This window comes from Diplotaxodon limnothrissa, linkage group LG16, assembly GCF_057381915.1.
Source record: "Diplotaxodon limnothrissa isolate DT_005_m linkage group LG16, D_limnothrissa_male_GT1.1, whole genome shotgun sequence".
Taxonomy (NCBI): Eukaryota; Metazoa; Chordata; class Actinopteri; order Cichliformes; family Cichlidae; genus Diplotaxodon; species Diplotaxodon limnothrissa.
The window spans coordinates 35,657,168-35,680,573 of NC_140611.1; the positions used below are offsets into that span (position 1 = coordinate 35,657,168).

The 23,406-nt window shown below is 42.1% G+C and overlaps 1 protein-coding gene across 1 annotated transcript; it reads right to left on the minus strand.

Annotated features, from left to right (window-relative positions):
- Window positions 1–1,151: 1,151 nt before the first annotated feature.
- On the minus strand, window positions 1,152–19,738 carry cavin2a (caveolae associated protein 2a). Its single transcript, XM_085374549.1, has 2 exons — window positions 19,065–19,738; window positions 1,152–2,972 (listed from the first exon to the last, which is right to left on the minus strand). Exons 1-2 carry the CDS (start codon window positions 19,653–19,655, stop codon window positions 2,124–2,126), a joined length of 1,440 nt encoding a protein of 479 aa, XP_085230675.1. The 5' UTR covers window positions 19,656–19,738; the 3' UTR covers window positions 1,152–2,123.
- Window positions 19,739–23,406: the final 3,668 nt, after the last annotated feature.

Here is a 23,406-nt window from a genome sequence, read left to right on the forward strand (position 1 = left end):
TTAAATTTGTTTTTATTTTTAAAATGTGGCACATATATGAAGCGAGTCACCTGAATGATAATCTTAAACTCAACTATTATTATAATTAGGAATGTGTCCACACTTTTAATAAATTGATCTTTAATGTATAGTTTAGATTTTATTTTTTGACTTAAGACTAAAGCATTATTACTCACTTCAATCAGAAGCAGTGTAACACATCTGGTTCCCACAGTTTAAACACAATCCTACTAAGATGCACATACTGTTGCTCAAAGGCAACTTTAGCATCTTTCCCAACAGCTCAAGTTCTATCCTAGACATCTCACCTCGCCCTCCACTATGAGCTCATGCCCAGGAGCCTCTGCCGGGGCATAATACCTGTGGCTCCACGTACGCTGTTCCTCTCTCTGCACTCCCAATAAGGAGGCCAAGGGCATGAAAAATGGGCTGAGAAAGAGTCATCCGTCAAACCTAGGAATGCTGCCTTCTGCCTTTATCCACTTCTGTGACCTCTCTGGATCCACTGCACTTGGTTGGGCTTGCTAAATTATTTTTAGGAAGTCATGGCATTGGACAGCTTGGGAAAAGCTCCAAGGAAGAGCAACAAGAGAAGGGTCACTTTACAGGAACTTGAAGGAATGACTTTCAAACACAAAGTTGATGTTTGCACCTCCTTTAAAATGTCTCATGGAGTTAATTTCAAAAAATTAAAAACTCCACGGAATTTCCGGCATGGTTTACTATCACTCTTATATACAAAAAGCATAGTAATCCAAGCCTACTGGGGAGCAGTTCCTTATACCAGCTGGTGCATGATAAAGACACTGCAGGTGAATGTCTGTGCAGCAACAAGACAGACGGGCTTTAGTGATGAAACAGTGTTTACATTTTAAACATATGAATCCCAGTAAACATTTCACCATGAAAGTTAGGAACGCCTTCAAGACAAACACTTTAGAATCACCCAAGTATCACATAATGACAGAAATCTCACAGATACATTTAATTTATGTACTGAAGGCAGTTATCGCATAGCAGTGTGCCTCACATAGAAAAATATAATCATTTCTCCAAAAGAGACACTTAGTATCTCAGTATTAAAACGATGTCTTCTACATTTCAAGCAGCTTCTATACTGCAGTCGTATGCTTTATTTGCATCAGCGTGACTGAACTCAAACTTAATTCAACCATAATAACCACAATTTTTTAAGGATGTTCTGAGGGTTTTAAAATGTATCTATTACATTTCATTTCTATGTGATGCAACAGATAATTGTTAGAAGTCAAATGGCAGCAGTATGTAATTCAAATAGTGTTTCAGATAGTCAATGTTTAAATTGTTAGGAATGACGAAAGTGGATCTCACTATGGGACTATATGCAATGCGTAAAACCCGAAGTGAAGGACAAGAGGCAAGACACAACCACCTGTTAGTCTACATCAGGTCAGCATAGGCCTAAGATTTCAGTGAACAAGCTCTAGTCCACTACTTAAAAAAAACAAAACAAACAAAAAAAAAACCCACCCCAAGACCTTTTCACTAAAAAAATGCTGAAAAGTCCCATTCCAACTATTGCACAACCTGGCAACACACTGCCTCACCAGGCTGTGGGCAGAACCACGGTTGGCAAAGATTTACTATTTTTCACAAAAACACAAAGAACAAAAGAAGCTATCTGTCAGTGAGGAAGAGCGGGCCAGGAGCAGACAAACACAGCAGGAGGGAGGTATTTGGTCCCGTGCCCAGGAGATGTGCACCTATTGAAGTGGTAGGCACCAGCTGAAGAGAGTAAATTCTGCAACGTTGCCTTATTTGGACAACTTAACTACAGAGTTCATGGAGCAGTTGCACTAGAAGCTTCAATCTGAACTCTTCACAACAAGTACTGTCCGGGGTTGCTGACCACATCAGGGTTTTTAGACTTTTCTGGTGATAATTAAAGGTAGTGTTGTGGGAAAGGTTTGGGGGTGGACTACCTCGAGAGGTCGAGAGGACATTTCTAGTGTAAATAGGTGCTAAAGACGAGAACATGAGACAGTTTGCGGTGGAGGGATAATTTGTGCCTGCTGTGTGCTCAGCAATCGGAGAAAGAAAAGAATAAACGGGCAACTAGAGCTTGTGATCAAAATTCAATCAGATTAAGAAACTTGCTCCAGAGCAACTGCCGCTGCGGTAATCTGGGTATCTGCTGCCGTCTCAACAGGAGTTTTCTGTTCCTCTTTTTTTTCTTCTTCTTCTTCTTCATCCTCTTCATCATCCACACCAAGATCATCTTGCTCTGGAAGTGCCAGACCAGCAACATGATCACCATTAATCTCACTTGATGCTTTTCCATTGAACTCTGCCTTCAAGCTTTCTGGGCTGGAAGGGCTTAGCATCTCCTCCACAACCCCCTCATGGGTATGCACTTCTGCCCGGTTGAGCTTGGCATCCATGCTTCCCAAAGGAGGAATCTCTACGTGGGCTCCTCCTATAGACTTGGGCACATCTTGTGAAGGAGACTCCCCGTCTCTGACCTTCTTGACATTGAAGGTCATGGGAGACACCTTAAAAGAGGAGCTCTTGGCAGTTGGGCTCTTGGGGTGGTTAGGGGTGAAGCTCTTCTTGATCTTCTCACGTTTCTCTGGTGGCACAATCTTGGTGGTGATCTGGCTCATCTTTTTTTCGATGCTCTGGCGTGAGAAGGCCTTCTTGAGGCTGTCGACCTTTTTCAGGCTGGACCGTTTGAACCTGTCAGACCTTCTCTCATAAAATACGGAAGTGGCCCCTAAACCTTCACAATCCAGACTATCTTGTTCCTCGTGTGTTGGAAGCTCATCGTCGGAGGACAGGTTAACGCTCTGGAGGACCTCATCTTGGGTATGGATGCCATCAGTGGAGCCTGTAACAGATGGAGCAGGCCGGGTGGATTCTGCATCATACTGGCTTGGTTGTGGGGTCTTGAGGGAGTCCTTGACTGACACAGTGGTAGGGATCTCATTGTCTTCCTGGTGGAGAAACAGAAGGATAGAAAGAAGTTTATCAAGAGGGCAATCATTTTGATGAGTAAAAGAAAACTATGAACAAGGGCAAGTCTGACAAGCAATGCGCTAATGCTGTCTGGATTGGCTATGGCTGGTTTATACTTAAATCTACTGATGATTGCTACCACAGTCTACATCCTGACAATTTAAGTACAGAAGGTGTGCTTCAAACTGCACTTTCAAGCACACATTACTGTGTACTTTTTGGTTAAGCACAGTTGTTTCTGATTCATCGGAAACTGACGTCTGTGTTTAATATTCTCAGCCTGCTGAGGACTGAAGAAACGAGTCTCTGCATGCCTCCCAGATTTTCTCCTCAAGGTGCCTGAGGAATTCCACCTGTTTCTTTGCAGCAGTCAAACACTTCATACTGTCTTTTATACCGCCGACCTCCCCATCCATAAACATACCGATAACCACTAACCCGGTAAAATAAGAAGCAATCGTTTCCATATGCAGACATTCATTTTGTTCAACTCTCTTTTTCTATGAGCTCCCCCGCCTCCGTTTGACTTCGTCCCCACCCATCTGTGCACAAACATGCTATCACACACATACACAGCCAATGTTCTCCTCCACTGGGGATTTATGAGCCTCAGTGCCCCCCAACCCCTGCCCCTATCCTTTCACACCCAGGAGTGAGTGCAGAGTGAAGGTGAAGCTTCAGTGGTTGACATACCCCACTACACATTTGAAATGCTCATAAACAAACCCTCCCTGGAAGAGCCTAAATATCGCCACTGTATTCTCATCTTTGAGCTAATTTAATGTAGCACAGTGTGAAGTTTGAAATGCATTTTAATGCTTTACAGTCCATAACACATGATGTATGAGCTGACTGACTAAATTAACTTCTATAATTTCTTGAAGCAGACCCATTATGGTTTTGAGTGCTTTTCTTTATTTTGTGACACACACACACACACACACACACACACACCCCCTCTGAGCCAAACCCTCAGGTTTCAGAGTGTTCTGAACATATTTTAAGACACCCTTTTCTGCTCCTCAATCTGTATGATGTCAGAGTGGATGTTCCTTATATGGTAATTTCAGCCACATGAAGCCCCTCCCACGTTCTGCTCAAAGGACGCAATTACGTGTACATTAAGTTGATCGATTTCTTTGAATATGTGAACTTTGTGGGAAATCTGTCACTGTAATGTGAGGTCACAGATCAATAGTGGAGGAGCACATTTTTGAGATCTTTAACATCTACATATATCAGTTATAATAACCAGTAAAGGTGCCATTAACCTTTATAGCTGACTAAAAGTAAAGCTGAACTAAGCCAAAAATAAAACTCTGGCTAGAAAAAAAAAAAAAAAACTTACAATATTAAATACAATAAAGATCTCTTTCTAGTCTTTGTCGGTTTTGGTCATTTCTTTTCCAAAAGAAAGAAAGAAAGAAAGAAAAAAAAAAAAAAAAAAAGGGCCCGAGGAGACCTTGACAAATCTTTTTTTATTGCAACTAGGGTGACTCAATAAAAAGACAAGACTGTCAGTCAAGTATTTGTGTTGCAGTTCCTCTTCTGAGCTTCTTGAACATTGCCCACTGCCAAATACCACTCATATTATCATAAAAAACGAAACCACTAGCTTTTTCTTTGCATCTTGCACGTAAGAAAGAGTCTTCATTCAAATATGACTACACTTTAAAGAATGCATAGTAGCTCTTGGGTATTATGAGAACGCTTAAAGCATCAGGATGGTTTGTTGTTGAATGCCACCATGCATCTTTCTTGGAGTGGACTGGGCCAACCACACTGGAACAAGGCCAACAACAAGGTCTTTGAAATGCCTAAAACGTGCCCCATTCTGTACAATTCTGTAGCCCTTTTGTTGATGCATAAAAAAGATGCAAAATGATAATAATTATAAAATGAGTCATGATATAAATAAATTTTGCCTTAATTAAAAAGCCCAATCAGTTGCAACAATATAAATTACTGTGATTGCAGTGTTTGTATGCAAAAGATTTAACTCTTTATTTGCAAGAAAACATCCTCACATTTTCAATGTCATTTCTGAATTCGTTTGATCTTCTGCACAAACTCAACCAAACTGGGTGACATGAAATCTGAAATACTCCAAAACACACCATTTGCCGCATGCTCGTAATTTCCCAATGTTTAAAATGTATATGGCCCATTTCTAAACGTATTCATGCTCTGCTGTCATTTATTGCATCCTTTGTGGGAAGGAAAGTGAATTTCATGAAGCCTTAGTGAATTCTTTCAGCTGTTTATCTGTCATGCCATAGCAGATAAGCATCAATCTCTGTCATCGGTAGATGACAACTTCTTTAGGAATAGGCAGATAGCGGCCGGTCAACGATATAGCAGTGTTCACCTGAACTGTACATTCCGAAAAAATGAAGACAGGCTATGTTCTGCTGCCGTAGCTTTTCCGAGCACCTAAACTACAACTTATGTAAAGCTTTTGTGAAATGGTAAGTAATGCCCTCCTGTTTTTAACCACCTTGCAGATGCCTGATATCTCCAGCTTCATCTGAAACATGCAGCTGTGATTCGCAGTTGAGGTGTGCCAAGCCAATAAATCTGTCAGCATGTTATATAAAGCACAACACCCAGAAAACCCAGGGACACATTTTTTAAGGTGAAGGAAAAGAACAATGCATGTTTTACAGCTTCAGAATATAAAATGCAATATAGACAGAGTAAAGTTGATAAAGCAGATTCATTTCAGAAGTGCAAGCCAGTTACAACAGCTTCCAGAAATCATATGGCAATTTCTAAAGAAATTACACCTCATGAAATTTCTTTCTGGGATGTTTCTAAGAAATACAAAATCTCAAAGAAATCATGATCTGAGAATGTAGAAAGTCTTTATTCACCACCAACCAGTGTTAGGTGTAACCCTTCACAAAACACTGTTATTCTACATAATAGTTATGGTTACTTTTTAAATGCTAGTAATTATTTGCAAGTAAGGTGTCACTGAGGAAAATAACAAGCTTGACGCTGGTTATGTGGTGCAGAAAATGCTACAAATATCAACTTACTATGCAATGGGGTAAAGTCAGTAGACTCAGAGTTAAATATACAGTAGAGTAGATAACCTGCTGGCTGTGTAACCAACCTGTGCAAGAAAAATGCACTTGGGTGTTTACTTTTCATCACGCAACTAACCAGTTACTTATCGATATGTAATGCTGTAATTTTAAAAATTACATTTTAATAGAAGAATTCTTTCAATGCAACCCAAAACGTTTCTTTAAAAAACAATATCAGCCCAAAAGTGCCCTCAAAAACAAATGAGGGTTGCCATCTGTCCTACAAATTGGGAACTGTGATGCACTCTGGATTTTGGGCTTGAAATCCCCCCAAAAAAAAGACAAAGAGTGGCACCTTGGGGAACAGCTCTGGTTACCCGCTGCCTCTCAGTTGGTTTAACTGTAATCTCTCCCTTTCAGTTTTGTTCTCTGTGGCACTTCATTGTTGTTCGTGAATGGGCAGAATCTGAATGCCCTATTTTGGTGCTGGTCTGACACTGCAGGACCGCCACAGAAACATGTTCATGCAGACACAAATCAGAATAGCCAGGAGCTCTGAGGGTGACAGCTTAAAAAAAAAAAAAAAAAAAAAAAAAAAAAACCAAACACATTAGAGATTACAGAGAAATGCCAGAAATCTCACTTCTAGGAAGATGATGGTGCTCCAGGCTTTGTGCTTATCTCCTCTGTTCGTGTGTGTACACTTCAGATTGAGTTGGGCAGTTTTAATCAGCATGATGTATGAGATTTCTTAAGGGTTAAGCACCCATCTAAAATCTGACCAGCTGTGATTAGCAAAAAAATCAGAGCCAATATGGCCTCTCCTGACCCCCAGTGGAGCATTTCCTGGTAATAAACACTAATCTTCCCTGATTGTTCTGTGCAGTTAAGGTTTCTAAAGATTCAATCTTGACACCTCTGCACCAGTCTGGGCACGTCACAGACTTTGTGATTTGGCTCAAACATGTTTGGGGTAATCAGTGTGGGTGCTGAAGTGTGTGTGGGAGGCAAATTAAACACAGAGACTGAGTTCTGAGCCCACCTGTGACTAAATCTACAAGAGTTTGTTCAGTAACACTGTTATTAACTGAGACATGCATTGCTCAAAATGTATGGAGATGGCTTTAAATCCAAGAGATGTACATTGCGCTATATTTATGGGACTCTCTATAGAGAACAACAGGGTAACCAGTGCGACTGCTTAATCTAAAACAACTAAAGTTGTTATGAAGGGGTAAACTACCTATGGAGGACAATCCAGTGTTTGTGCCAGGCTATAAACATGCTTGTAGTGCTTCTAATGTAATAATTTTAACCTGGGATTTGTGGGACAATTTGTCAGCACATAAGGGTGAAGTAGCTTTTAAAGAAAGGATCTTTTTATTACTTCGTGAATCAGAAACTACCATCTACATTTTAGGCCCTACATGTTATTTAGAAAACTTTGTGAATATAGATGGGAATAAAAGCAGAAAGTTGGGTGGATTTACACTCACTAGCCACTTCTTTACTTGCACCACTAGCACTGGGTTGGACCTCCTTTTAAAACCGCCTCAAATCTTTTTGGCACAGATTCAACAAGGTGCTGAAACATTCCTCAGAGATTCCTCAAGTCAGCAACAGCCTGTGGCATTTAGATGATCAGTTTGTACTAAGAGGCCTGACCTTACCATCTGAATGTCGCAGCAGAAATCAAGACTAATCAGACCAGGCAATGTTTTTACAATCTTCTGTTGTCCAGTTTTGGTGAGCTCGTGCAAACTGTAGCCTCTAGTCTGCATCTAGTGTGGTTTTCTGTCGTTGTAGCCCATCTGCTTCAAGATTTGACGTGTTGCGCGTTTAGAGATCCTCGTCCGCATACCTTGGTTGTAGTGAATGGTTGTTTTGAGTTACTGCTGCCTTCCTATCAGCTCAAAGCAGCTTGGACACTCTCTTCTTAAGTCTGACATCAACAAAGCATTTTGCTCAGAGAAGCTCAGTGAAATCTTTGTCTTTTTGGACCAGTCTCCAGAAATTCTGCAGATGGGTGTATGAGAAAATCCCAGCAAATCAGCAGTTTCTGAAATACTCAGAGCAAACAATAACCATGGCGCATTTAACGTGATTAAAATCATCTCTCTTTCCCCATTCTGTTCAGTCTGAATTTCATCAGGTCATCTTGACCATGTCTACAGGAGCCAAGTTGCTGCCATGTGACTCGCTTATTAGACACCAGCATTCAAATGCAGATTAATGGATGTATGTAATGAAGTACCTCATAAGAGCTACCAGAGATGAAATTTGAGATATAACTTTGGTTTGTTTGGCTGCCCAAGTATATTAAAATAGTGTGATATTAGCTTGCCCTCAGATTAGCTCCCAACAGTGTTAGCAAGCAAGCAACAAACAAAATTTCCCTAAATACCATTTGACCCATGAGTGTCCTGTGTGTGTGTGGACCTTGCATTCTGGTACAGGGCTCTTGGGAACCCTCTTAATTAATGCACCATCTAAGCAATCGCTCATTAGCCCCCGAGAATGCGATACAGCATGTGTGTTTGAGTGTTTGTGTGCAGCCATGTAGGACGCCAACCATTATAATTAAAATATATTTGGAAGCAACCACAAAACAAAGTTAATTTAGTGTGACAGGCGGTTTACTGTACATTACAGGGCACACACTTCAAAGATATCTTGTACTAATAATTATATAATGTAGTTCAAGAGCCCATGTAACTGTTGCATGTAGGCCTGTCAAGATAATTATTTCATTGACTGAATATATGCACATGAACACATTTTTTTCTTCGTATTGTTGACCACACATTTGTTTATGTCAAATTACGAGCAGCCTTTTAGCCTACACGATGCCACAATGCACTACAGGATTTTCACCACCCTTCTACGACTTGGGGCCGCGCCTACGCGGGATGAACGGGAAAAGAACATGCCGAGACACGTTTTTCTCTCATACCTTCCCACACTGCTTATGTTTTTTCCCCTCCTTCCTTTCAGTCTTGTTTTCAGACAGCTCCTCCACAGACATGAACACCACACACCATAGTAATTCACAGAATATTGCCTATAAAACAACAACTGTGACCTTGGGCACATTTTGGATGATCCATTAGGTGATCACTTTGTACAAGTGTAGAAAGAATAGATATTCTTGTGAACTGTGGACAGATTACTAGATACTTTGCTATGACATGAGCTCATTGGTATTTTGGCTAGATGAGCTAAAGACAGAATTATCCATTATGTCATCGATTGTTTTAATGACTCTGTATTTACAGATTTACACTATTATTAGTGCAGCCTAGACTTAAAACTAGTAGTAGATTAAGAATAAAATTCTGCACGTCAGTCAACAAAACTGAAGCACAGACTCCCTGATTACATTAAAATATGTCAAAGGGCACCAATAGCACAAACAGGGTTAAATGCCAAGGGTAAGTAAGTAAGGTAAGCATGTTGACTCACTATTGAAGTCAACCTCAAGTCCTAGAGAAGCTGAAGAGACATCAAAGTAGGTGCAGTGAAGATAACACATTACCAGTACCTAAAGCTCATGTTTCTTCCCCTCCCTCTGTCAGCTGCCTATTTCTACTCAGAAAGTTGAAAAGATTGGGTTCAGAGCTCTCCACATCTCTGCTGTTTTGCATTAGAGCCAAATGAAAGAAGAAACATCATTTTGATTTTGTCTTTGTTACCTCTATCAAGGCAGCTAGGTTTTAACTGCCCAGTCAAAAAGCAGGACTCAATACATTTTGTTATCAAGGAGTGGATTAGAAGGAGTTTTTCTTAATTCAACTCTTAATTCACCACCAGAGACAACTGAACAGGCATCCACAGAGGCCCTCTATATGCAATGTTTGATAATTCACTGCTCTTTGAAAGGTTGTATTAATTCATTAACATGTCACCCATGCTACCAAACAATACGGTTTTTCCTGGGACATGTTTTTTAACAAAAGTAGCAATGGTGACAGGACAAGTTGGAGGGTAGAGTTACAATCTAATTGCAAGCATGCAACATGTTGCTAAGCTTCAAGAGTCACTTGCTGTACTCAGATAAAGAGATCAGGGTGGGGAAAGGCAGAGTTGCAACTGAGTGAAAGAAGTGAACTGGGCTCGCATTACTGGATGAGTGACTTCATGTTTACACCGCATGCACCATGACATCCTATACTGTTTCTTTTGTATCTCTTCTCTCCTCTTAGTTTACATATGCGTGCACGTGAATACAAACATCCGTTCACATATTCAGAAAGCACAGGATGGACCTCAGAGGACAAATCCAGTCTTTGGCTTTCTCGACATTCACATGAACCTCAACTGGAGTTTCTGTTTAGAACTTATTGGCAAACTTCACCATTAATAGCTCACGGAAAGAAAATAATCAGGACACCAAAGCACACAGCAATTAAATGTGTGTTTTTCTGGCTCTTCAGCTGAACGGGGTTCCACCAGGTGAGGCTGGAGCAGGTGTGCTGGTATAGTTAGTCAGGTGGCCTCCTGGGAACAGCAGCAATGAGAGGGCACAGCATCACCACCACTCACACAGAAATCTCTGTTACTCTTGTAATTTTAGAATGAGGAAATCTGGAAGTTTATTTTAAAAAGAATAAACAGACGAGAGAGCGGAATGACTCTGTGCTGCTCGCACAGAATGGACAGCTCCAGATACAGAGATTTTTTACCCCCTTTTTCGACAGTCAAAACAAAAGGTCAAATACAAAGTTGTGAAAGATTTCCATCTTCCCACTGTTTCAAAATTTGCCAATCCTCACCATCTGTACAATACCACTGTCCATTACACCACAGCCACGCTCGTCGATTCCCAGAACAATAGCAGTGTCAAGTCCACCTGGAACTCACATGATTGCGCACATTTGCAGTTACTTTCACCCCTACCCAGCTTTTTCCAAAACCTCACATCCCGTCTACCCTCCAACCCAGTGTGAATGAAGAGCCATCTGTGGACACAGGAAGGAAATGAAGAAAAGGAAATTGAATTCTACTATTCTGACTGTAATTTTACCAAGAGACCTGATAAAATACCACTGTGCTCTACACATTCACTTCTGAATGTAGAAACAAGGACTGTATTGTAGCCCGTCATTCCAAATATGTATCAATTATGACAAACATGATCATAAAAACAGAAGAAAAAAAAATCTCATCAACGACTTTGCTCCAATTTTGAATCCTGCCCCTTGGCGTAATACCCACAGAGCTTTGCAAACAACTCGGAGCATTCTTTTGCATTTGCACCCCTCCCATATCTGCCTCACCAAAAGAAAACAGCGAGCTTGTGTAATTGCACAATACAATAACCAATTGAGCCACGATATCATGCTTACGTGCTGGCAGAATGGAAGCTGTGGCAGTCTAGAGAAGCTGCCATTATTGCTGTTGACATAAATGATGATGTTGAGGAAACCTGTTGACACAACCTATTATTTACAGGACAACCGTGAGTGCACTTTGGCTGCTGATGCGCTTCATATTCTGTCACATAAGCTCTCCAGTCCTAATTAATTCACCTATGGCCTCGTATCCATTATACAAACCCATTATTGACTTGATCTCTGGAGCCTTGTCGCTTATTGTACTTCCTCTGTATCAACCAGATCCCAAAGTTTAGCACAATCTACCCAACAGAGAATGATGCAGAGTGCTAAATAATATCTTCACTAGTTTGCACTCTTGTGTTAACCCCCCTTTGCTTTTTTGTTCGAATCTCTCAAGATCCTTCTTCACACAAAGCTCATTGTGTGCGTGTGTATCAAAACCATTGTTTGATAAGGGCTGTGGGAGCATTTTTGATAAGGCTCTCTATTTGTCACAATGTTTACTCCATACAAAGGTTAAAGGGCACATGTGTCCGCAGTACAGACAGGAATGCTAACATGTCAAATTTTCACATTCCGTTTAAGAGCAGAGGAATGAGAACAAAATAGTTATTGTTGTCTCTCTTCCGGGCATGAATGTAGAGGCCTAAAAGAAGGGATTAGACAGATCACAAAAGTCAGAAACGGCAAACGACTCTTTACCCCTCAAAGGCCTACTAGGAATAACGCTACAAGCGCTTTCCTGAACTCAATTATTGGATTTGCAATGGAAGCAAAGCTACTCTTGGAAAAAATAAATAAATCTACAGTAATGTCATCACACACACGTTTTTGCTGACATATAGTGACATGTCAAAACCTGTCAAAAAGGTGGCATTACCCTTAGTCTGTACTTAGTTCAATGTGTGGGCAGGGTGGGGCTTTACACACATTGTGAAACAGAGAGCAGAGGACACAAGTGGCAGCTTTGGCAGCCAGCCATATAAATTAAATAAGTGCACATTATTAACAAACCAAAATGTTCCGTTTCTTTTGTATTTAGTTTTTTCCCCCTCCCTTTTAATTCGATTAAGTAGAAGAGCTTCAGTCTTTCCATGTTTTACACTGATCAGCAGTTGCTGAGAAGCTTTTGCTGCACTAGCAGTGAGATTATAAGGCAGTTTCAACTCCAGTAACTTCCTCCTCACTTCAGTGGTCTCTCCTTTGCTCTACATGGACATGATAGAAGGTGATGGGCATCTTGTAACAGAGCATATCATGAAACTGACATATACACACTGAAACCAAGAGCACAAAAACTAGTGAAACTGTACACCGCACAGAAATTCAAGAAGTGCACACAATCCACTTTTTTGCCTTCAGTTTCCTGGAGGGATGTCCAATTGGGAAGATGGGGCACCCTTCTAAATCCACGGTGGTGGAAACACTGAGCTTCATTACCTTATTAATAATCTGAGATATCATGAAAAATGCTCCCGGCGCTTCCCAAATAAAGACGTGCATTGCATCATGCAATACACTGAGAGACTACTACCTTTGTTGTATGTCTGCAAGCATGACTTTACTGCAAAAATATCATAAATTAAACAGTCAGACCAGATTATCAGTCATACAGTATCAGTCAGTTGCAGATACCCATCCAGGCTCTAATGTTACCACCTCTTTTCTGCGTTATTAAAGCTGTTACAGATGCTATTTTACTCAAACATTCTGCGGTTGCAAACTTGCCTTTGCCTCAGGGGCTGAAACTGTTGAGCCGACTCGTCAAACCTGAATGTTACATCAGGAATAAAAGTAAGCACTTAAGGTAATAGATCCCCATTCTGATGCATGGGGTTTGCTCATTTACAAACTTCTGTATAATCTCCACACTCGTTCTTATACTATCATTAACTGACAATTGCAGGCCACGTATTCACTTTGCCTTTTTTTCTGACTTCCTATCATTTTTCACTCTATATTTATCCCTTACTCGCAGTTCTGCCATTTTTATTTTTTGCTGTCAGGAAAAAGCCAGAGGATTATCTGAGGAATGAACCCCAAAGGAAAAGAAAGAATGATAACAAAGCGAGAACCCATGCTGTAAACATAGTTCATTATTCAACTAGAAAGCACGCCTTAAAGGCTGCACACCCATTTGAGACTATTATCACTGAGACCAGTTTTACTCTTTAGAGTCTTGCTTCAAACAGCACTTTCTAAAAATATTCCTAACAGAAAAAAAAAATCTCACTGTAGAGGACACAAGTCATACTCGTGATCACATGATTCCTATCTAGAAATGTCAGCATTGTACATGTGGTCTAATTCAATTTACAGCCAAATGTAGCCAAAAATCTACATTTTGTGCAAAATGCATTATCACATGTTGATTCGTAAGAGGCAAAAAAACGCACACATGTAATTTGAGTCATGAGCTTTATTAATCCATTTCCTATCTGTTGAACTGGAACATGATAACAGATCTTATCTGTCAGTCACATTTAAAATCAGTTCTGTTTAAAGTAACTTTTCCACAACTGCAAAGCCACCACACCCACCTGTTGCTTAAAGAAATGGGAAAATAAGACTTTGATTTTAAATTAAACTTGTGCTCAGCTTGAGTTGCAGTGTTACTCGCTTACTGTTGAGTATGAGCATGTATTATACAATAGAACAGAATAGCTCTTTATTGCCCTTTATCATCATTGTACATGTATAACATTACTAATAAAGTCACTAATGGAGCAATTTGGAGAAGATGTATTGTATAGTTACTTGTGTATTATGTAACATTAGATTACAGCCATCATCTCCGTAAATAGCTTCAGATATTCTGCTGGTGAGCCAAGCAAAGAAGCACAATCCTCAGTATTAGTGAGCTTCTGACGAGCCTTTTTATTAAAGTGATTCTATGAAAGCACAAGAAACGTGTGTATGTAATTACAATAATTAACCATAATTATTCAGCAAAACTCATGATAGTTATACTAATCAGCCATACAGAGTCATTGTGTTGGGTTTAATATTAAAAAAAGTACAGTTAAAGGATAAACCGGAAAACTGGTTGAGAACTAAGCCAAACAATGGACGCAATACATCCAACAGCTATTTAAGCCCCATTCCTCAACCAAGTACGATTCAGAATAAAACATTAATGCAGGTTTGCAAATGGTTAACTTTAGGCCTCAGTCACAAAGGCCTACAGATGTGCTGATGATCATCTGGCAACCACCTGTTCCTAGGGAATGCGAGTGGTTGCTAGTAGTTACTAGCATGAAACTGGTTGCAAAGAGGTGTATGGTGCTGCATTGGTGGGTTGCAAGCAGAGTGGTGTGGTGGTCAGTAGTTTGCATGGAAGAAGCTTATTTATCTGCAAACACTCAAACTACTTGGTAAGAGGCACTAAAACTGAAATGTGAAAAAGTAACAACATTTGTCTTCAAAGTAAAAGTTGCACGTCGGTTGTAGCACAAGGTCCAGCACATTCTTTGTGACCAATCGGCAAACGATCAGAGAATACACTTGTGCCCGGGGTGTGACGGGGGTCTACAGGGCTACCTGACTGAGGCCTTAATAAAACTAAAAGGACAAAAAATGTCATCACTTGGATCTTCCGAGATGTGAACTCATCTTGTGACTGAACATTTGCGGTTCCATCTTCAATCTGACAAAAAGTTCTGAACTTACACTATTAGTTGCTAAGAAAGCCAAATATTACTTCAACCTCCTTTCCCTGCACTGTAGATGATTTTGTCTTTACCCATGGCTGCATAAAGTAACGTAACTAGTTACTCACTTTAACTACACCTTTGCTGTATTCAACATCTGCGGCATGTATGCACAGCAGGTCTGAATGCACTGAAACAGCTAGCACGGCTTTCAGCCATAACGTGGTGAGATCGACCACGTCAAAGAGGGAGACATACAACAAACCTCGACTGTAGCCTGCAGACAGCTTCCTGCTCCAACCTGTAAAAATACTGTGAACATACACAATACGTACTCCAGTTGCACTCAAATATCTAATTACTCTTGTTAGAAAACAGATTTTATAAGGAAAGCTAATAAGAGAGCCACCCTGAGTTCAGCTTGAAGGTTTTTTCTTGTCTGTTGTGTCACAGTTCACTTGAATATACAATTTGGGACTTGAATAAGAGTTTAAAGTTGTGCACTACAACTACTACCGTTTTGATTTTTTTCCAACCCTGCTCATTCAGCTTCTTTGAACTACCAGTACAGTTACAGTGCAGGGCTTGGAACGTTACCTGTTTTTCCTCCCTTTTAGAGAATAACAAAGCAAAAGAAAACAACCTTTTCTTCCTGTTTGGAAAGCTGAGATTAAGTCACAACCTTGTGTCGCTGTATAAAGGCTCCAAATCAACCGGTAGCAAAGCAAACAAAATGAAAATGACAAACTCTAAACCAATCAATCAAATGGTAAAAGGTGGTAAAGAGGTTTCTAGCCGATGCGAAAAGAGTGAATATAACTACATGAACGTTTTGTCCAGTTGACAGCAGCAAAACACAGTAAGTGTGTTTATTCTGGCCTGAGAGCCTGTTTGTCTTTCCTCGCAGAGCGATATGAAGGTTCTTTGATAGGTCATGTAAGTGTGACGGTGTGAGAGACGGGGCTTCTGTTGCTCCCACTGGCTCTCTGCGATTAGCGATCCTGCAAACCCAGACAATCGCCGAACATCCCCTTTCCCATCCCTTCGAGGAAAGAAGCACAGCTGTACTCTCGCTGCTAAATATACAGCAAAGCTCTGCACACATGCAAAGTGACAGAACAAATAAAACCCTCACGCCGCTCAAATTCAATTTGCCACAGAGGTTGACGTGGTTGTTGCAAGGCTATTCCACAGTGAAATAAACACAGATGGGAGCGTTATGATCTACTTAGAATAAATGACTTTTCTGTCGCAGCAAATTAAATTCCAAATACAGCGCGTTTCATGTAGCGTGCCACAGAGATGCAAATTCAGATAAGCTATAAGATCTCCAAGACCCCTCAGGTAATGAGCCTTTGAAGCGCGCCTATGTGACGAATAATAGGAAAAGAAATTTCTGCGATCCAACGTTTTACCTCTCCAAAGAGAAATTACCAAAACAGTCTTGACACTGTACACAGCGGAATCTCTGATGACTTGGAACTCTGTCTGTTTTGCGTGTGTGCATGTGTGTGCGCACACAGCAACAAAAGGCCTGGAGATGGGAGGGCGGTGCGGAGACAGGAAAAGCACTGATGCACAAAACAAACAAAGCCCAAGCAGCAGTAATTAAGACCTCGTTAGTCCTCGTTATGCGCAGGAATGCAGCAGAAATCGCTGCCATTTCTGACCGACCGCGGCCAAAGCTAGTATGGGACCCCTGCTCCGTGCAACTGAGGGCATTTAACCAACAGCCCTCTGTGTTTCCGCCTCATCTAGCACGTACAGGGTTTTGGATCAATTCTGCAGAGCAGGGAGGTGAATAGAAGAAAGTTTGGCTCTAGTGTGGGCGGCAAAATATCAAAGAGCAGCGTGAGACGTGTGGCATGTGCTTTAGCGAAGTTTCAGGGAACCAGGACAGGTGGTTTGACCAGAGAGAGAGAAGGGGGGAAAAAAAGGTGGATTTAGTTTAAAAAACAGAAACCGGGAGTGAAACAGAGCAGATAAAAAGATACCAGACAAAAAACAGAGTACAGCACTAGATGGAGAAAATATGGACCTACTGGTACCAAATAAGAGAGATTAGGAGAGGTGTAAAGCGATGGAAGAGTCAAAACAGGTGAAGGAAGAAGGGCTGCATTTAACTTCTTTTACTACCCACTCCCCTGGGGGCACTCTGAGTGTCATTTACAAGCTCTGGAGCTGTATACACCTGACCCAACATATCAGCATGACATCCACTGGGCAAGTTGCAAGAATGCACATGTTTTGCACACACGCCCTTAAGGTCATTCCTAGTCTTTCTACACCCATCTGCAAACACTCCACCTCTTAGCCTGACGTGAAATTGGGGGGAAAATGAAGGAACATTTTAAGCAGAACCCAAAATAACAACAGAAACTCTACTCGTGCTCATTTATATGCTGCTTAGGTGAGAGAAACTCGAGCACATGCAATTTGACGGTGCATCGAAAGCCAGCAGCACTGTCCACTCTCATTATCTCCAAAGCAACAAGTCACTCCCTTCTAGCACATACATACTAAACGATCTTGGCACCTGCTGCGTTTGAACAACAGAGCCTCAGTACCTGGGAAACCAGATAACAACAGCGGTTAAAAGCTTGCCGAGGCTCTGGCTGTGTCAACAGTGCCCCCTCCCACCACCCCCCCCTTTTCACTACCTGGGCACAAACTAGTACACACATGCTCACAGGTACCCACGCACACGTGAAAAACCATGCACGAAGACTCCCACAGCCACGCGGCAATCATCAGTCGGCGCAACAATGTATGGAAAACAATTTTCAGTTCTTTTAATGTTCCTTGATAAGTGAGGGACGGTTTAGGTGAAGAACCATTAGTCATAGTTTTCACTCGAAACCATCTCCTGGAATTACAGAAAGTGGAGAACTTTTTTTCCTTGCCTGAGTACAGGTGTGATATGGCAGTAAAAGTGGGAAATCCATCCAAAGAAACCACTTGTCTCTCTGAATTATGACTGTGGGGTGTAAACAGATCCACTTAAAGTCAGAGTCTGAGCCCTCCTCTATTATCCTGTGCAGCTCCGTTCCCAGACACACCCTTCTCCTCACAAACAGGACTCAAATGTACTCGAAAGGGCCTCAACTCATAAATAATCTGATTATATTTTGCGTTGGTTTTTCGCTCAGACTTCTTTTAATGTGCACAGTGTTTGTTTAAAAGCCTGCTCCGCAAGTTTTGCAGAGCTGAAAATGAAAATGTCGCAAATCACTTACGACTCGTCACGTGTCAGTGCCAACCAGGCACATGGCGAGTGTGCACACAACCAAACACACCCAAAACTGCAGTCAAACGTAAATGCAAATAAAGCCAACACACACAAGTTCACTCATCTACCTTAAAGCAGTAGTCCAACCATTGAACACTGAGTTTTAAACAATTTAAAAGGTTACTCGAGTTACACTGAAGATGTTCTCATTTTTTCCCTCCGTTTTCCTTCTAGGAGCAGGTCTCACCACTTTGCCGCCATCTTGAAATGCATCCAGACACTTGTTTGGGCAGTTATTTTGGAATATTACCAGGTCATAAAAATGGCACGCATAGGAACCACAAATTTGTCAAATCTGATAAATAGTGCTTAGAAATCTGCCGACTTTACCCCAAAATAAAGGTTATAAAAATGATTTTTTCCCCTCCTTTTGACATTTTCCTTCCAAACCATCTTTGTTGTTGCTGAATTCATGATGCGTTTAGTGCTACGTCTCCCTGCCTGATCATGTCTCTGTTTGTAACGCCATATTTTGCTCTGCTTCAGATACTGTTTTAAACCCAGGTGAAGGGACCGTGCTGACGTCACTATAACGCCACCAGCGTTACATTTTCAGAGTGTGCAGTATTCCAGCTCATGCAACTAAATTAACTGTCTGGCTGCGTTTACAGACTTGGACTTAGAGTTTGTGAATAAAACGAGCTTCATATAAAAACTCGGGGGACTGCACCTTTAAAATTAGCACAAAGGGGCGTTTATTCTGGCTGGAATGCTGTCTGTGCGTCTTGGACACAACGTTAGTGTTTCTTTGTGCTTCCCTTACCTGGAAGATGAGCACTTTGAAGTGGTTCCTCTTCAGCAGGTGGCTGTGGTTGTTCTCCAGCTTCTTCACCTGCACCGCCTGCTTGTCCAGGCGCACCCTCACTTCCTTCAAGTGACCGCTGGTTTTGCGAGAGCGCTCCAGCAGCTTGTCCACGTTTAAGGCGGTGGTGAGGTGGTTCTTGGTCAAGCGGGTCACGTCGCCCTGCACGCTCTGCACCGCGTTCTCCAGGTCGGCCTGCCGCTGCTCCATCCGCTGCTGGTTGTCCTGCACCGCCTCCATCATGTTTACCAGCTTGTCCAGCAGCGCCACCACCGTTATTGCGCTCACCTGTCCGCGGTCCACCGGGCTCCCAGGGGCGACCGCGCCCGGGCTGGTTGGCATTTTAAAGCCGAACCTGGAGAGGGTACCGGTCGGGGTCGGAGAGGACGAGGTGGGCGGGGAGGACGCCGGGCAGAAGCTCGGGATGAGGAGCTCCGGGTTCTCGGACTGCTGGCTGCTCTCGGGCTGGGGGCTGCCCTCGGGCTGCGGGATGGTGTGGGTGCTGCCAGAGGCGCTGCTGCTGGGCTCGGCGTGGGGCGCTTCTTCTTCCATGGCTCACGGGTGGTCGTGTGTCCCGCAGTGACTGCGTGTCTTAGAGGCACACGGGAAAGTTTTGCAGACTCTCGGATGCTGCTGCTGCTGCCACTTGTTGCAACTGGAGAGAGGTGTAAACTAATTCCTGCACTTTTCTCGGCCTCCACGCCCCTTTGCCTCTTTCTCTCTGCACCCCACACACGCACAAACACGCCGTGAACTTTCAAAACACCTCCCCTGCAGGGAAGGAGGGAGGGGCCAGGCTGCTATGGTAACCGTGAGGGCCTAGCCCAGTTGACAATATAGAGGTAGAGTTGCAGTGTGTATGTGTGTGTGTGGTGTTTTTGTGTGACTGCCACCCATTCTACATTGAACAAGCCTGGCTGCATTTGAAAAATATCTGTGAAGGCTACTATTGTTTACAACAGTCAGGTGGTGTGTGTGTGTGTGTGTGTGTGTGTGTGTGTGATAAATCACATACATTGTTTTGTCTAAGCCAAAGCCTGGCATGTGTCTCTATCCTTATATGTTGGTGTATGATTTGGTGTGTGAGTGCCCCGTGTGCCCCCTGCTCTTGTTTTTGACTTTGGCCAAACTGACATGGAAATGTGGAAATCCCTGTTTCAACAGTGAGCTCATCTGTTGCCTGGCACGCTGCCCTGGCCTTTGTGTCAATCAGCCTCTTTGTCGCTGTGACTGTAAATCTTACTTTAACAGTAACACAATTGCCTAATCTGCCTTAACATGTTGTATCAAGTAAATATGCCACATTGATTAAGAATGTGTCACAAAACTAGAGACAGAAATTTGAATAAGAGCAGAGAAGCAAGTGTGTTCAGCCAAGTCATTGGTTCCCCCCCCCCCCCCAAACAGAAAAACTGCTGTACATCAAAGCTAATAAAACAAGGTAGTCAAGCCCCCGCCCGAGTTTTATTGGATTCTTCCTGATAGAGTAAAGGCTTGGTTGGTTTGGTTTTCAACTGTCTCATCTAAGATCAATACTGTCCCACCCCTAAGCTCAGATTAGGTTTTCCACAACTACTGTAGCTCATGCAAAAAGCCACACCTCAAAACAAGCATAAAAAGAAAGCTGGCAGAGGCCACCGCCAAATCACATTCATAAAAACAGTCATCTCTCTGTTTTTGATAACAATTATTACATCTCTGTTACTTTAATATGCTTATTTGCTGCCTTGGTAAGGGTTGCATTTGAACATGTGGTTCTGCTTCTGTTGTGCATTTCTGTAAAGAAGAAGCTGCAGTCAGGGCTCAGTTAGCTTAGCACAAAGATAGAGTTGTAAAATGCATGTCCAGTGTTTGCAAAATATACCGATCAGCGCATGAAACTTCATTCATTTATCATCCATTAGCACGTAATTTGTTTGTTCATTTAAAACCAAAGAGTACAGAATGACATCATGGAATTTTATGAGGGAGGCTGCAGCATGGACTATATTTTGACCAGGTGCAGTGACCTGGCCATAAAGGAGGTATGCTAATTAGTGAGCTTTCAAGTCGCTTTGTTTGCTTCAGTCAACTCTGTGTCTCCAAATAAAAAGCAAAGGGAAGAGTGGCATCTGTCTGCTCATCCAAGAACTCGTTCATTGCCAGCATTAACGCATATCGTGGGTGTTCCACTCACAAGAGAACAGTACCTCTCCACATCCATCTTGTGTTAGCACCTATGATCTATCCCTACTATATGCAAACAAACTCATTTAACATATTATTTGAAATGTCCGAGTCAATCTGTAGATTCTATCTTCTGTTCCACCAACAGCACTATAGCTCAGAAGCTGCCAAAACTAACGATTGTACCTGCGATTAGGCTGCACAGCCACTCATGCTGTGCCCTGCTTTCACTTCCGTAACTGATCAGCTTATATTTGCCTTTATGCAAAACAATTGCTAATAATTGTCACCAGCAGTAAAAGCATTTTTGGAACAGCTGAGCATTCAGTGCCTCTGATCCCATTACTGCAACCCCCCCCCCCCCTCACACACACACACACACACACACACACACACACACACTGTTGCCAAGAGCTTGCTCATTGCATCTTTCATACTGAGCTCCCTGCTCAAGATTGAATGACCCTAAAAATTCGACAACTTCTGCTCTTTCAAAAAGAGACTGCTGCCTTTATTTACAAGACAACAAAAGTTTTCCATTTTCCTGTTCCAGCTCCCCGTTTTCAGTACATTCAAAGGTGACAGATTCCCACGCCAACATCCAAGACCAACACCTCTTCTCAAGGTGACTTGCCCAATAAGCCTAAGAGCTGTCAGAGCAGTGTGGAAGTGCTAGACACAACTCGCCCAAACAAATTTCCTTCCTCATCTAACTCTGGACTCCAGTTTTTCCTACCTCCTCTCTCTGTCACTTCTTCCCCTTAGAGATGCACACTTTAGTCAACATAAAAGCGTGACCTCTTGTTCCTAGCTTTTGAACTCTGATTTTTTCCCACTTTCACCCAGGGGACAGAGTGAAGGGAATGGTAACCCCATCCTGTCATTTTTCCAGCTGTCCCCTTCCTTTCCTTTGCTGTCCTTTCCTCTGTTCCCACTATTCCTCCTTTCCTCTTTTCTGTGATCTCTGTAACACGTATGCTTTCCTGAGTCCCTCCAGTGTTCTTTATGGTCAAATATACATTTCACACTTTTCCTCTGTTATGTGAAGGAATTTTGCGTTGCTTATTTTTGCCTTTAGCTTTCCTGCAGATAAGATGGAACCAATAAAGAGGTCTTTATTGGAGCTGGTGGGAGTATATCTATACAACTTGATGTATTTGCCCTCTGGAGGCTGCAAGTGCATGACCTATTTCTGACCATTCAGTGAAGGTTTTTCCTACATTACAACTGGGCATTTTTTATTGAATTGAAAGGTGCAGTTTCGGTTAGTATTTTCCTTGTTTTTCATGAAAAAAAATTTCCCATAATCAAACTTTTAACTGCAGAAACAAGCAGTGGTTGAAAGTACTGCAGAAAAGAATCATAGTCCCAATATCCAATCCTTTGAGCAAACAAGCCTCTGCAAGTTATATTGATTAAACGAGCTTTGTATCCTTTGTATCTGGGAAACATACCTGGAGTTGCTTGAAAACCAGCAGCAGGGGGAGTGGCTGTAACCGTTGGCTGCTGGCAAAGTATCTGGGTGGATGACTAATCATTCAAGAATAGTTGATGAACTAGTTTCATTGAATCTGACATGCAGTTTCATGCATGGGGGATCATTTAGAATCTCTTTGCAAAAAAGTCAGCAGTTTTGGTTCACTTTCCTCTTTTTCTAAAGGCAACGTAACCAGTTTGATTACCGGTAATTAAAAATGTGCCTTTTTGTTTGCAGTGGTGACAGACATTGACTTTGATGTTTGCAGACAATACTGTAATCCATAGTGATAGTGGAGACGGGTGGAAGAGAGCCTAGAGAGGAGGAGGAGGTATGCTCTGGGGAGAAGTGGAACGAAAGTCAGTAGAAGTAAGACAGACAATATGTATGCAGAAAAGAGATGAAGAAGAGAGTGCAGGGTGGGGTAGGTGGAGATGAGTAAAAAGGAAAGTTTACAAGATAGTGATAGTGACACCTGTCGTGATGATAAAAAGACAGGAGGCTAAGATGAAGATTTTCACTGGGAGAGACCAGGATGGACAGGATTAGAAATGAGAGGGACAGCTCAGATCAAGTGGTTTGGAGACAAAGCTAGAGAGACAAGACTGAGATAGTTTGGACATGTAAAGAGGAGGTGGTTATACTGGACAAAGGATGTTG

What these genes read in the sequence shown, in the direction of transcription:
- cavin2a (XM_085374549.1), bottom strand. Translation starts at nt 19,655, where the DNA reads ATGGAAGAAGAAGCGCCCCACGCCGAGCCCAGCAGCAGCGCCTCTGGC. An exon ending in TCAAAGTGCTCATCTTCCAG is followed by an intron (nt 2,973 to 19,064) that starts GTAAGGGAAGCA and finishes TTTCTCCACCAG; the next exon opens with GAAGACAATGAGATCCCTAC.